At 38.8% G+C, this 16,154-nt stretch overlaps 1 protein-coding gene across 1 annotated transcript in view; it reads left to right on the top strand.

Annotated features, from left to right (window-relative positions):
- Positions 1-16,154, top strand: part of LOC140466901 (reelin-like) — a 371,462-nt gene that overhangs the window by 269,932 nt on the left and 85,376 nt on the right. Inside the window, exons 32-35 of the mRNA XM_072562696.1 lie at positions 5,554-5,712; positions 8,679-8,867; positions 9,059-9,332; positions 13,275-13,415. Coding sequence (XP_072418797.1) covers positions 5,554-5,712; positions 8,679-8,867; positions 9,059-9,332; positions 13,275-13,415 — 763 coding nt within the window. The remainder of the gene's footprint in view (positions 1-5,553; positions 5,713-8,678; positions 8,868-9,058; positions 9,333-13,274; positions 13,416-16,154) is intronic.

The raw sequence follows: 16,154 nt of genomic DNA, 5'->3' as shown, positions 1-16,154 counted from the left end.
ATCACATGTCAGTTCAAAACAAAATTGGATTGATGGTACGAGACAAAAGGTGGTGGTGAAGAGTTGTTTTTCAGACTAAAGGCCTGTGATCAGCTGTGTTTATGATTTATATAAATGATTCGGATGAGAATTTAAGAGGCATGGTTAGTAAGTTTGCTGATGGCACCAAAATTGGTGGTATAGCCAACAGTGAAGAAGGTTATCTCAGATTACAAAGGGATCTTGATCAATGTTGCAGGTGGATTTGGATAAATGCAAGATATTGCACTTTGGTAAAATAAACCAAGGCAGGAGTTATACAATTAATAGTAGTGTCTGAGCAGAGTGGTTGAACATAGGCACATAGTTTTTTGAAAGCTGCATCACAGGGAGACAGGATCGTTAAGAAGGCACTTTACACACTTACCTTCATTGTTCAGATCTTTGAGTATAGGAGTTGGGATGTCATAGTTGTACAGGACATCGGTGAAGCCAATTTTGGGGTAGCATTTACAATTTTGGTCATTTTACTGTAAGGATGTTATTAAATTGGAGAGGGTAAAGAAAAGATTTACCAGAATATTGCCAGGACTGGAGGGTTTGAGTTATAACAATAGGCTAGGGTTTTTCTCCCTGGAGCGTAGGAGGTTGAGGGGTGACTTTACGAGGTTATAAAATCATGAGGGGAGTAGATAAAAGTGAATAGCAAAGGTCTTTTCCTAGGGTAGGGGAACACAGAATTAAGGGGCATGTTTTTAAGGTGAGAGGAGAAAGATATAAAAGGGAACTTGAGCAGCAACATTTTCCACACAGAGAGTGGTGTGTGTATGGAAAGAACAGCCAGAGGAAGTGATAGATGCATAGAGTCATAGAGAGGTACAGCATAGAAACAGACCCTTCGGTCCAACCCGTCCATGCCAACCAGATATCCCAACCCAATCTAGTCCCACCTGCCAGCACTCGGCCCATATCCCTCCAAACCCCTCCTATTCATATACCCATCCAAATGCCTTTTAAATGTTGCAATTGTACCAGCCTCCACCACTTCCTCTGGCAGCTTATTCCATACCACCTATACCACCCTCTGTGTGAAAAAGTTGCCCCTTAGGTTTCTTTTATATCTTTCCCCTCTCACCCTAAACCTATGCCCTCTAGTTCTGGACTCCCCGACCCCAGGGAAAAGACTTTGCCTATTTACCCTCTTCGCTGTCCACTACACCTCCAATTTTGGTGTCATCTGCAAACTTACTAACTGTAAGCTTGCATCCAAATCATTTATGTAAATGACAAAAAGTAGAGGGCCCAGCACCGATCCTTGTGGCACTCCACTGGTCACAGGCCTCCAGTCTGAAAAACAACCCTCCACCACCACCCTCTGTCTTCTACCTTTGAGCCAGTTCTGTATCCAAATGGCTAGTTCTCCCTGTATTCCATGAGATCTAACCTTGCTCATCAGTCTCCCATGGGGAACCTTGACGAAAGCCTTACTGAAGTCCATAAAGATCACATCTACCGCTCTGCCCTCATCAATCCTCTTTGTTACTTCTTCAAAAAACTCAATCAAGTTTATGAAACATGATTTCCCACGCACAAAGCCATTTGACTATTCCTAATCTGTCCTTGCCTTTCCAAATACATGTACATCCTGTTCCTCAGCATTCCCTCCAACAACTTGCCCACCACTAAGGTCAGGCTCACTGGTCTATAGTTCCCTGGCTTGTCCTTACCACCCATCTTGAACAGTGGCACCATGTTAGCCAACCTTCAGTCTTCCGGCACCTCACTTGTGACTATCAATGATACAAATATCTCAGCAAGAGGCCCAGCAATCACTTCTCTAGCTTCCCACAGAGTTCTCAGATACACCTCATCAGGTCCTGGGGATTTATCCACCTTTACCCGTTTCAAGTCATCCAGCACTTCCTCCTCTGTAATCTGGACATTTTTCAAGATGTCACCATCTATTTCCCTACAGTTTATATCTTTCATATCCTTTTCTACAATAAATACTGATGTAAAATACTCATTTAGTATCTCCCCTATTTTCTGTGGCTCCACACAAAGGCCGCCTTGCTGATCTTTGAGGGGCCCTATTCTCTCCCTAATTACTCTTTTGTCCTTAATATATTTGTAAAAACCCTTTGGATTCTCCTTAATTCTATTTGCCAAAGCTATCTCATGTCCCCTTTTTGCCCTCCTGATTTCCCTCTTAAGTATACTCCTACTTTCTTTGTACTCTTCTAAGGATTCACACGATCTATCCTGTCTATACCTTACATATGCTTCCTTCTTTTTCTTAACCAAACCCTCAATTTCTTTCGTCATCCAGCATTCCCTATACCTATCAGCCTTTCCTTTCACCCTGACAGGAATGTACTTTCTCACAGTTACAACATTTAAGAGACATTTGGAAAGGTATATGAATAGGAAAGGTTTAGAGGGGTCTGGGCTAAATGCAGACAAGTGGAATAATTTAGTTTGGGAAACTTGATCAGCATGGATGAGTTGGACTGAAGGGTCTGTTTCCATGCTGTATGACTCTATGACTGTATGTGTAGAGTACCAAACTGACCACTATCCATAATTAAACCTCAATCTGCGTTGTATTTGCTCCTCTTGGCTGGATTGCCTTAATTTGATACTATCCACCCTAAGTCAGCGGAGAGAAAAATAAGCTAATATTCTCACCCTTAGTGGCTATCCAGTGACCAGTTGGAATGGGCACACATTATAGACATTGTTGATGATTGGATCAGCTTAACTGTGAGCCCTTCCTGGCTGAATATGTTGCCAATATTCGCTATCACATTTTATCTCAGAAAAACAGCCATTTAAATTCTGACATCAAAATATTAATTATGAAGTCCAAATAGCTGCAATAAAGCTGGTTTGTCAGCAAAATCTACTAGAAAAGCTAGAAAACCAACAAAAGCACTCCTTATTTCTTGCAAAATCGTTTTTCTTGATGCATAGTTTGCAGCATTGTTCAGTAACATAAGATTCAAATTAATAAACACAGATATGTCATAATTTCCAGTATATCAGTACAATCTGTTCTGATATAATGCAATAGTTCTGTTCCCATGCGATCCCGTGTTATAAGAAAATAGCTTAATAACAGAACCATTTAAACGAATAGGATGGGAATCACGTAAGAAGCTAAGATTGCGTTCTACCAGTAATGGTCTAAATTCTTCAATCATGTTATAGCCAAATTGCATTGAAGAAACGTGTATTATAGCAGAACCGACTGTAGTATGATCAAACTGTTGTGCAAATTGTCCTTTTTAGATGTAAAATTCATCCATAAGTGCCATGTTTGCAGGTCTCTTGCTAGTGCCAAACCCAGTTTCTGACATTTAGGCTTTTTTCAGTTGATTTCTTTAATTCCTAGATCGATTCTCAAAATTGTGCAGTTTTAGATATGTGCAGTTGACGTATGTGCACTTGAGATCTGTTCTTTGGGCTCTTTTTAATGTTATTTTAAATATATCATCTTTGATATTATCATGGGGTTTTCTCTTTTCTTCAACGGCTGTTTTCCACTTTTTGGGATGAGCAAGGAAGGACCAAAAACACAGAAAACCTGCTGCTCCCCAGATACCTCCCCTTCCCCTTTGTGCACAGATTCACTCGATCCATATTAAGAACAGTACAGAATCTCCAGGCCCAGCATACTTTTCTGGCAGGTGGTATATTTCGTACTGCTGATTGATTCAAATTTTGTATTCATAAAATAGAAATGAATCAGAGATGAGGATGTAGAAATGATATAAAACCAAAGACTCAGAAATCGATGAAGTAGTAAGAAATCATGAAGGTAGCATGATGTGTCACTGGGAGGATTAATTAAAGAAAGGAGAGCCAATTAAATTGCTGCAGTCTTAACCATTATTTTTAGATCTCCATTAAATTAATGATTCACAACTAGAATGAAATTTCTAGCATAGAAATTTTTTAAAATCACAACACTTACAAAAAAAAGGCATTAGGCAAAACATTAATTTATTCAAAATGCTTTCATTGATGTCTGTTAAGACACTTCTGATTTTGTGAGAAATTCAAGATTCACAGAGACTGCACTCTCCGCTGAAGCAAGTCAACAAGCTAGCAAGTTATGGTTCTCAACATGAAATTGTGTTTACAATTTGCAGAAATTGTTTTGTGATTGAAAGCAAGATTTGTTATTCCAAGAGTACAGTAGGACCTGCTTTTTGTAAAGTCCCTCCCTCCCCCATTCCTGTGTAGCAATCAAAATTTCTCCAGGGTGAAAGCCTTAGACACGATTATGTTTCAGAGCAGATAAAATAACCACATCTGTTTTCCTATTGAATTGCAAAAGAAACACAAAGTATGAACCCATCAACCTTTCACTGAGTTAACTCTGAAAATAAAAACAATGCAGAGTATGTGATAACTGATCTCTCATTGAAACAAATTTCAGAGGTTAGTTAAACAGGTCTAACTGAGGAGAATCTTGATAATTGAGGACTGGGGCTTTAATAGGAATTGCTCATAGTATTTCTTTATAATTTGTAATTTATATTAACTGGTTGCACCAGCTACATTTTTATCCAAAATGTCTGCATTTCTCAAAATCTCTTGAGCATCCCTCAATTTTAATTCCTGCACCATTGGCAGTTGTGTCTTTAGCTGCTTCGAGACCTAAGCTCTGCAATTCTCCTATACAACTCCGTCTTCCTTTTTTCTGATTCTTTAAGATGCTCTACAAAATTTCTCCTTGACATTGGACCAGGAATACAAACACTGTGCCTAAAACAGCAGGTCAGAGGCTAGAAATTGTGTAGTGAGTATCTCATCTCCTGTCTTTCCAAAGCCTGACTACCATGTGCAAGGCAAGGCAAGGCATAAGTCAGGAGTGTGGTCAAATATTCTGTATTTGCCTGGATGCAGCTCCAACAATATTCAAGCTCAACACCATCCAGACCAAAGCAGTCTGCTTGGATGACACCCCATCTATCACCTTTCATATTCACTCTGTTCTTGATTGACACGCAGTTACATATGTTCCTTTCCAAGTCACACACTGCTTATGGGTGGCACATTCCTACTTCCTAGGTTTCTGAATTACTACTTTAAGCATAAACTTAATTCTGTACTACTTTAAGCATAAACTCATTTAGTTGCACTGAGTACTGATGCAAACATAACTGCAAAGAAAAGAAGACATAGATTATAGTAACAATTTCTTGAGTTGAAATCTATTTCCTCTTTGTTTTAGTTATAAAGTTCAAAAAAGTTCAAAAAAACCTTCCTCACAATGCACATGGAGGCAAACATTTCAGGTGTGCATGCAGTAGATAACAAAATTATTTCTTTGTCGATTCTCTACTTCGTTTCTTTCAAGTACGTAACTAAACAATTAAATTGCTAATATTAATACTTCTAGGATGATCTCTTACCATCTTCTTTATAAAGTTCTTTCATCCATCCACAAACTCTAGTTAAAACAGAGTAACCTTTAACTCTTTGCGAGCACTGCCAAAGGAGATATATCAGTGTAAAGCAAAATGCTAGCGCCAAATGTAATTCTTTGTCATTCTTTAAATCTAGGAATTGTTGTGCAGTACAGCAATGACAATGGAATAACTTGGCATGTTTTACGTGAACTGGACTACATGTCTTTTCTACAACCTCAAATAATAACAATTGAACTGTTCCCAGAAGCCAAAACTACATCTACAGCATTTCGCTGGTGGCAGCCACAACATGGTAAGCTTTAAAACTGTAGTTCAGAATCAGACATAAGAATATTAAGTAGCAGACTCTTCATTGGGTGATCTGGCCAAGTAGTCATAACCTAATGTAAATTTCTAATTTTATGGCATATTGTAATGAAAACTCTGCACTAACAAGATGCCATAGACTACTATTTGGAGGTAAATGCAATTAAAAGGTTAGACGACGGCATTGACAACATTATAAAAATATAGATGAGGCAAAAAATAGTCATGAAGAAAAGCCTCAAAAAAATGTTTGAAAATAACTACTCAAAAGTAATTAGCATAGATGTCATATCGACAAAAATCATGAATTTCAAAGCTGATTTTTGTTATGCTTATAATAATGAATTCACCCTTTAACAATATAAATAAAAATACTTATTTTAACCACAGTGTCTTTATGACAATGTCTTTGTTAGAAAATGTTGATATCATGTGCAAGTAACTAATTAAAACTAACCACATTTTTAAGTGAGAAAAAAATTCCTTTTCCACTAAGTCATTGCTCATACTAACAGAGGCCGAAAGGCTTTATTTTCTTGACTTTCACATTCAAAGTACACGTTTGATTTTAGATTAGATTGGTTTGTTGATTTCAATTGCAAATTATCACATTGATTTACTCAGTGGAATTTTGTTCTTCCATGAAGAATTGTTTTCTCTGTTGTGAGATGTTATAGTAATTAAAAAATGGTGGATGCAAACGATGCTTATTTGTAGAGACCATTCACAGATTATTGTTTACAATCAAAAAATCATATCAACTTATTGATAAGAAGTTATTTATTTCACTGTTTAAATTAGATTTATTGCAGCAATTTCTTATGTTTGGAAAATTGCACAATTAATTTATTGATTTTATTTGTGAAGGAGACCATCTTAGAACTTCATGAAGATTTGGCTTTTGGCAGCACGGGTGATAGATCTCTAACGTGCATTAGGGATAACATACATATGCTAAATATACTGTAATTTGGTGCATCAGTAGTAATGGAGGATACACTCAACTATTTCAGCTTACGCATAAGTATCGGTTCATCAACATGTTTAGTTTGCTGGACATGTCACGGGAGACGGATCACCAGGACCCAGTACTACTGCAAGCAGTGGATTTGCTATAATCAGCAGAGGTATCCCAACCTTGTCAAGAAGCACTGAGTAAGGGAGCTTCATCCCACCAAGGAAGCCACAGATCATGCACCATCCCCTAGGACCAGAATGGCATTAAATTTAACAACAGCCAAACTACAAAGCCACGAGTGGATGATGTAACAACTTGACTTTTTTTTCACGTGCCCCTCCAGCTAGTGGAGATTTAGCAAAAATGGTCCAGTTTGCCATTCACCATTCTGGACTGTATCACAGATGCTCTAAATTCAGTGTTATTCAGTTGCACAGGAACACAAGAGGTGCACATTGAGAAACCTTAATGTGGAAATCAGAGTACCTGGCAATTTCAGCTCGCCACTTGCTCTGCAGATCTTCCATGTTGCTTAGGGACAAACAGCATCTCAGGGCATGTCCCAGAGCACCAGCCATATACACTCATCCACTGACATTGGCATCTAGCATTTACCAGCCACTCATGACCATTATGGTACTATTTCAATATACTTGCAGGAAATTAAGGAAGCATAGGCTTGTACTGCACAGTACTCCAGCAACTAGCGTTGAAAGGCAGCAACAGGGACACTTTGCACACAGAGAGAGGCAGCAGCTCACAGATTGGATCAAGCTGCATCGCAGGACTGCTTGCTACCTTAGCATTTGCTCACTCAACATCCAGCTGCATGCTCACGCCATCCTGGTCTAATTTGCTGTGCCAATTAGTGTAGTCACACAACCATATAGCTCACCTTTCTGGCTAGCAGTCCTCAGTTAAGGAGGTGGACATCTGGCCATTGGTAGTGTAAAACTTAAATCTCACTCTACCCCCTACCATTCCTGCCACCCTAATTTCACACTTATCTGATGTGTTTACCATTTGACAACAACTGTCAAAGTGGCTGTCTGTGATTCTGGACCTTTAAAGATCAGTATATAACAACTGACTGCTATGAAAAATTGACCCACTGTACCATAAAAGAACTGTCAGAATGGAAGTACAACTCTGCATTTCTGAAGGAGCCCTCAGTGGGATCTAGTCTCAGAAATGCAGAACTCTCTTCTGTAACAATCTGCGTAAGGTTGCCACTCCTTGGAAAATATGACCCATTACTTTACAGCACCTAGTGATAGGTTCTTCTGTAATTTTGGAGGTCAAATCACTGTTATAAAAAACAGATTTTTCAGTTACAACTACTTGAATTTAGTTATGTCATTGCCTTGTACCCATCATTCTGCATTTCACAATTGTGTGGACCAATATGGAAATAGCTGTATTATTACAAACCAATTGACTATAGGAGCCAGGAATCAGTGTTATGCACGTTATTATATGGACCTTTGACACTCAGCATATTTCTCACCATTTAAAGTTGGTCATAGTGTCTCTCACAATAGGCAAGAGAAATTAGTGATGAATAACGAACAGACAATTATTTTAATACTTTTTGTCAAATGGAGAGCGAGAAGAAATGTTTTGAGGCATGAAATGGTTTGCCACAGGAAAGATTTGAGGCAGAAACCTTTAAGAGAAGAATCAAAAACATTAAAAGCAGTGTAAGAAGGAATCAGATTAGAACAGTGAAATTAATTTTGAATTGGTTGAGGAGAAAGATGCTCAGGCAGCATGAAGCAAATGACCTCTTTCACCCCTTCAACGTCTCCTGACTAATTTGCAGTCTTAAATCTTTCTTCAGACCATGCTACAATGCTAAAAAGCAATGTTAATATTGTGGCTTTCTCAATATGTTTTTTTAAAGTTGATTAATTTATGATCTGATTGTCAGCAAGTTACACAATAAATTTTGAGTCCTATCAAGTGCTTTAACTTTGATTTTTGTTTCTTTTCAGGAAAACTCAGTGCACAGTGGGCCTTAGATGATGTCCTGATTGGAATGAATGATAGCTCCCTTACAGATTTCCAAGATACATTTGATGATTCTTCTGACCTGCAATCCAACTGGTATCGCATTCAAGGGGGCAAGACAGACATGTATTGCCTCTCAAAGGATACAGCACTGGTTTTTAATGCTAATATAGGTACATAATTAAGCAGAAATACAAATATATACGAAAGACTGTGCAGGACCTCTCAAACATTGTACCTCCTAAACCTGTATTTGAGAAGATATTTGGCAATTACATCACATTCAAGAAATAATTCTAATAGAAATCAATAAAAATAGGATAGGCCTTTCATCACTGGTGATTGTGTCACTTCTGTTTTTTAGGCAAACCCAGGTTTGCAGAAACTTGGGACTTCCATGTTACTGCCTCCACATTCTTGCAGTTTGAGCTCAATCTAGGTTGTGGAAACCAGTCTCCAGATTCCAATGGCATTCAGCTGCAATACTCCCTCAATACAGGCAAAGACTGGCACCTAGTCACTGAGGAGTGTGTTCCTCCCAGCATTGGCTGTCTGCACTACACAGAAAGCTCAACCTACACATCGCAGAGGTTCCAAAATTGGAAGCGTGTCACCGTCTACTTATCTCCAGGAACTATGTAAGTTTTAAGAAACATAGAAACAAGTCTAGACCCTTGCACCCATCAAGACTGTTTCACCATACAACTATATCATGGCACCTGTCTTTTAACCTAACTGCCATAATTCCATGAATCTTTATACTCTTGCTTAACAAATATCTAGCAATCTCAGTATTGAAATTTTCAATTGACCCAATCTTAACAGCTCATTGTGGGAGAGAGTTCCAGATTTCCACTATTTTTTATGGAAAGAAATGCATCATGAAATCACTCTTCAATGATCTAGCTGTAATTTTAATGTTGCTCCCTTTTGTTTTGGGCATACCTCCATCTGAGAAAATAGTTTTGGTCTACATTGTTAACTCAGTTATTCATCTTAATCACCACCATAAGTTTACTTTATAATATTCTGTACTCAAGAGAATAGAAACCTATAACCTTAGCCTTTCATTGATCCCTTTAACCTCAGGTATCTTTCTGGTGAATCTGCACTGCACCCACACCAAAGCAAATATTTGATTCTTGAGTAGAAATAGCCAGGACTGAACACTGTACTCCAGAGTTCATCCTACCAATTGGGGTATATGCCCAGAGTCATGTCTGCTTCTATCTGCTTACCAATTAGTATTCATGTCACTAATTCTATGGACTCTCATTTTTGTCATAGTCTTTTACAACTTCATGCCTCCTTCATCAAATGGAAGTGCACATAAATAACTTCCTGAAAAAAACCCAATAGATTTCTTAGGCATGTTTTAACACTTACAGATCCACACTGTCTGTCTTTCTCTGATTAGTTCATATTTGTCCAAATGATCAGTCTCTCTATCTCTAACAACTAATTTTAGTGACTTCCTCATGACCAATGTTAAACTAATAAGTCTATAATTTACTGATTTATCTCTCCTATCCTTAAATAACAAGGTGACATCAACAATCTTTTAATTTCAGAAAAAGTTCTCTTTTACCATTGGAAAACATAATTCCATCAGTATTCAAGATATTTGAAAGTACATCTGTATATCAGGATGCAATCCTGAATGAGTACAGCCACAGGAAGATCTTAGGTTGATCCTTAGCATATGTTAAGTTGATTTTCCGTGAAGAGCATTTCTCTCTAAGTGGCATTGCTATTCCTTAGAGAGAAACAGAAATTGTAAGTCTGTTCATATGGGATATCAGATAAAAATAGGACCAGACTGATTTTTTTTTCTATTGCCATCATCCCCAGCCATTGAGCCTATTGGCATTGGAGATTTAGTGGGGGAGCCCCAGAGGTGTTTGAGTCTACACAAGTTAAATGTGCTGCCCGCGGGTCTTTTTCCCAGAGGCATGTTGACCCTTCTCAGCTTGGACTCCCAAGGGTAGGAGCAGGTAGGCAGGGTGGGGTTGGAGTCCCCGGAATCTTCTGTGGAAAGGACCAAGGGGTTTGCATGTGGTTTTACCTCCGGCTGGATGCTTTCTGACACCACCCTGTCTCCTTGTGAGGAGTGAGCACCTGGACTGAAGTCAAGGTTTCCTGGATGTAGTTTTGCTCGCTGATCTGGAAGGTTCATGATCAGATATTTTGTCACCACACTCAGTAACATCTTCAGTGAGCCTCTGAATGAACCTTCCAGCTCAGTGAGCAAACCTACATCCAGAAACTCAAACTGAGCTACAAATCTTCTAAAACCTCGGTATCAAGGTTTCCTGCCCAACTTGTACCAATGGCTGGGGAGATGAAGTGCAAGTGTATGCATCTCTCCTTGAGGGTAGTGAACCTAACTATCTATAGCAGCTGCTAACCTATCCATGGAGGTAGATAGATGTTCACATTCTGATCATTGAGTATTCTAGATAACTGTCTGTCACTCTTGTTCCTCTTTGCGCATGGGGATAAAGTCTATAATTGCCCTTCTGTCTGGGACTGACCAGGTATCTGGTCTTCAGCAGTCCTCTAAGCACCAGCACCCTGGGATATTTTGTTTCCGGCCAACTGCAAAGTGGTGCAGTGAGGTGGTCATCAGTTTGTGCTCCCTAACTTTCTAAATGTTCCTATCAAGGTGTCAGTACCTGGATTGGTGGAGGATTCAGAAGACAACCTTTATGATGCTTCCTACGAGGCCTCAGTCCTCTCACCATCTAAGGTTGAGGAGGAGGGAGCTTCTGGGGAAATTTCTGGGGAGGTTTTGGGGATGCTAGCAGAACCTGCAACTCAAAAGAGAGAGCAGGCATCGCATCCGATGATTAGAGGTGGTGTGCAATGATTGAGAGTGGCAGCAGCATTGATATGAGAGATGCTGTGGAATGAATGATAAGACATGGAAGTTTTTGCATCTCCACAGGAACAGCCTCAATCTTAACCTGTGAGGAGGGTGAGAACTTGGATGTCAAGCCCCCTTCCACCTGTTCGGACTCTTTCTGCCCATGTAATGGGCTGTCTACTCCTGTAATGAGAGAAAGGGGGGGCAGGGGGGTGAATGCGATTATATTGCATGGCACAGCTGTTAGTGTTGGTTCATATGGGGTAAGAGGTGGTGAGCTGTACTGAGATGGTAGCATGATAACCTGCAGGTTAATTAGTGTGAGAGGCTGATGAGAGGGGCAGCAACTGAGGGAAAGTGTTGCAGACAATGAGAGTAACAGAGCTCTGGTGGGAAGTGGCACATTCTTTCTGCATTATTGATTGTTCCTCTTCAGCGTCAACGTCACTGACCTAGGTGGAAACCTCGGACCAGGCTGGCAGAAACTGGTGGCACAGCTTCCTTTGCTAGTCCTCTGGGAAAAGGATACCTCTCCTTTGGACCATCTTATTCACATCTTCATGATTCCATCTTCCCCTTCCCCAACATGTACAAACTGTTTTTGACTGAGCATGGTAACTTCAGAAAACCAGTTTACATCCAGCCTTCTGGTTTTTCAGCAGGTATCACTGAATGAAGAATTGTTGAAGGAACTATGCATGGTATGATGGGCTGGATGAGGTCATCTAGGTCTGATGGGAGAGCTTGTTTTGTTCATCAGATGTTAAGAGTACCTCCTTCCTGGCCCAGACAGCCTGAAGCAGGTATTCTAAAGAGTCTTCATTAAAGTAGGGATCCACCTTTTGATGCTAGGCAGATAACGTTCGGGGATGGGAATGAAGATCACTGACTCCTGTGGAGTTCCTGACTTGCAGTAAATGAAGGGGTAACTGAGTGGCCTTTAAAAATGGTTTCAGATCTTTTGACAAGGTAAAGTGTCACTAGGGGGTGAGAACTTCCATTGTGGGGAGTCTAGAACTAGAGTCATTTAAGGTGAGAAGGGAAAAATTTAAAAGGGACTTAAGGGGCAACTTTTTCACGCAAATGGTTGTGCATGTATGGAATGAGTTGTCAGACGAAGTGGTGGAGGTTGGTACAATTACATTTAAAAGGCATCTGGTTGGGTATATGAATAGGAAGGGTTTTGAGGGATATGGGCCAAGTGCTAACAAATGGGACTAGATTAGGTTAGGATATCTGATTGGCATGGACAAGTTGGACCGAAGGGTCTGTTTCCGTGCTGTACATCTCTATGACTCTATGACTACCTGCATGTGATTTGCCATTTAATTCGATATGGGACTGGCTTGTAAATCAAGTAAGCTGAAGAGCATAACATTATGGAAAAGAACTTCCTACAGGTCTAGGTGGATGTGATGTTACCTAAGATGCCTGTCACCATACTGCAAAATGGAAAGTCCCAGCCTTTGTTTCTGCCATGATATAATGGGAATCCAAGCAGTACACTTTGTTTACAACTAATATTAGCCTTCGCTATCTTTATACTGTAGTCCCAATCATTATTGTGCAAGCAAAATTATTCTGTCAGAATGTGTAAGACTGGTTCAGGTTCTCATAATAATTTTAGGTTGTGCATTTTCTGAATGTCAATAATATTTTTCTGCACAGTACCTTTTGATAACTAATTTATTCACCGTGCCATTGTGTTAATTAGATCCCCAAGGACCAGATTCAGATGGATTCAAACAGAATATTCTTCTGGAACTGCAAACTGGGCTATTGATAATGTGATCCTTGCCTCAGCATGCCCCTGGATGTGTTCTGGTCATGGGATTTGTGACATGGGTCATTGTGTGTAAGTATGAAAACATCGTGCCTTTGATGTTGTCATTGTTGTAAGGTATGTTTAGCTGCTGCCTCCAATCTGTTAAAATCCAATCTGATAAAATATCAGATCTGAACAGATTTGAAAAATATTTTCAATATTATTTGTTTTAGCTCTTGAAGTTTTAAATATTGACAGTTGATTAATTTAGACCATGATAAACTAATCCCAGAAGTGCACTGACCCTTAACCAAAATAACCCTATCGGTTCATTATTGCCAACAAATAACAATTTGCTGCATCTAGCCCTAATTATAAGGAAATGATTTTGGGTGACAAGACTTTGGGACAATGCAGTTGGTTCTGCTATAACACGGTATTTTTGTTCTCATGCAATCCCATTTTATAAGAAAATTGTGTATTAGCGACATCATTTAAACTAATGGGGCCAGAATCACATTATCACCAATACACGCTTTAAAAGTTCACGCTTTAGAAACAGTGTTCCCAATTAGTCAATTAAGTTATAGGAAATCCGCATTAACAAAGCCTGCATTATAGCAGAACAACCTGTATGTGTTAATGCTGCCCAATCAAAACTATATAGGATAGTCTGTTAAAATCATGTAATTATTTAGAAAATTTTCAGATGGATTTTTAATAGAAACCAAAACTTGGAAATAAAATTATTGACTGAGGATTGTAGAATCATACAGGGCAGAAGAGGCCCTTCTGTCGATTGAATCTACATGACAAAAATTTACTTTAAACCTAAAGTAATTCCACTATCCATCACTTGAATGTTATGCCTTGAATGTTATGACATTTCAAGTGCTCATCTTAGTACTTTTTAAACGTTGTGAGGTTTCCCGACTCAACTATCCTCCCAGGCAGTGCATTACAGGTTCCCACCACCCTCTGGGTGAAAAATGTTTTCCTCAAAGCCCCTCTAAACCTCCTGTCTTTCACCTTTCCTTTGTTACTGACCCTTCTACCAGCTAAGGGGAACAGCTGCTTTATATTCAACTTGTCCTTCATAATCACTCTGTGGTTGTGAACTGTAAAAGAAAATGATGCATAGTTTTGCTTTACATTGCTCAATGTTTAGAAGCTTTGCTTTCATCTTCTTGATAGCAACTGCTCATTAGTAAAATGGAGTTAGATTGAATTTTTGCTGATAGAGTTAGCCAGGTAACAACAAATTTTCGACCTGTTTCTACAGCTCCTTTAAGGGATATTTGTACATGAGACTTGCAATACAAATTACAGAGACAGAAAATAAACAAATGGAATAAGTAGGTTTACAGAATTAAAATGGTAAAAAATGCTAATAATTGACATTAGATTTACTATTCAGTCTATCCATTTGTTTTAATTGCCTCACTAGATCCTGACAATTCAAAGCTTATTTCTGTTCATAAAAAGAATATTAAGTGTTTAATTTATCAAGCTTGCTTTCTTAGAAGAGCTGTAAAACAGCTACACTCAAAGGAGCTAGGAGCTGTACCTGCCCTGAAGCTCAATGCCATCAGTTCCTAAGGGCTTTATGCACACTGAATGATTGAATACTTTTGGGATTAGAATGGCTAAAAGAAAGACTTTTAATTGATGCTTTTCTGTGAGCAAGTCTTACTTTGTCTTTGCTAAAGTGTCAGGAGAGGCAACAGAAGGTATAACAAACTGTACTGTCTAAGCCCAGAGGAATATTGTTTGGCTGGACTGTAACAATAGAAAAGTACACAATCTTCATAGCATATGTCTGATGTTTACATTTTTGACTGAATATATGCAGCCTGTATCATAGTTATTATATTCCATATAATTGAAACTGGTTTTGGCTGAAGTTCTTTCGGATTCCATTTCAGAGAACTTGTTAGAAATATATTCATGAAGGTGCGATCAACTTAGACAATGGAAACTTGTGCATGAGCTTCTCCAGTTTGGAGTGCCCAGTGAGATACCGGAAGATTGGTATGAATCTGATATTGGATTCCCCTCTTCTTGTTGGCTAAAGGTTTTTCAAACTTCTTAATGCCTGGTTCTTCAGGAGGTGCTGTTGGAATTATCATGAGGCGTTGCATTAGAGGAGTAGAATCAAGACTGAGTAAATGCCTTACAGTGTGTGAGGAGTAAGGTCACCTTTTAAATTCATGAGGACAAATGAAAGATTAGAATCTAATAGTACAGAGAATGAGTGAGAAGTAGAATAAAAAATGTATGCAAAGAGACAAAGTTATATAATGTCTGAGCGTAGGGTAATATACAGACAATGATATTCATCAGCAAACTAACCTCAGATATTTAGGTTTTACTACTACAGTTTATAATGTGGTTTGAGCTGTTCCATTTGATATTTTACAGTTATGTACAAATATATACGAAACTCTATTGTGTGATATTGAAATTATTTATAAATCAATCGCCTAATTTGGAATGATTTTGTTATGACCCACTTGTGAAAGTGCACTGATTCTCAAACTCCACTACTCACAAGGTCACCACAAAAATTAATGATTTAAGTAAAGTATGTAAAGTCTTCAATTATCTGCCTCTTGGAATTAGCTAACAGAAAACAGGTTCCTGTACTTAACATTAACCACTATTTATTACAATTAAGTCAATTCTAATCACAAGTAAACAACTATGAAATATCAATATGTGGCTGTATTTGATAAACCCTAAACCTTTCTTCAATCCCCTATACACATATGCAGACAGACACAACAAAAACAATTGGTTTTATGAGTGGAGGGAAATAACCTAGGAAAC

Source organism: Chiloscyllium punctatum, chromosome 44, assembly GCF_047496795.1.
Source record: "Chiloscyllium punctatum isolate Juve2018m chromosome 44, sChiPun1.3, whole genome shotgun sequence".
Classification (NCBI taxonomy): domain Eukaryota; kingdom Metazoa; phylum Chordata; class Chondrichthyes; order Orectolobiformes; family Hemiscylliidae; genus Chiloscyllium; species Chiloscyllium punctatum.
Note: the sequence above shows the minus strand (reverse complement) of the source record. Positions and strands in the feature narration are given on the sequence as shown.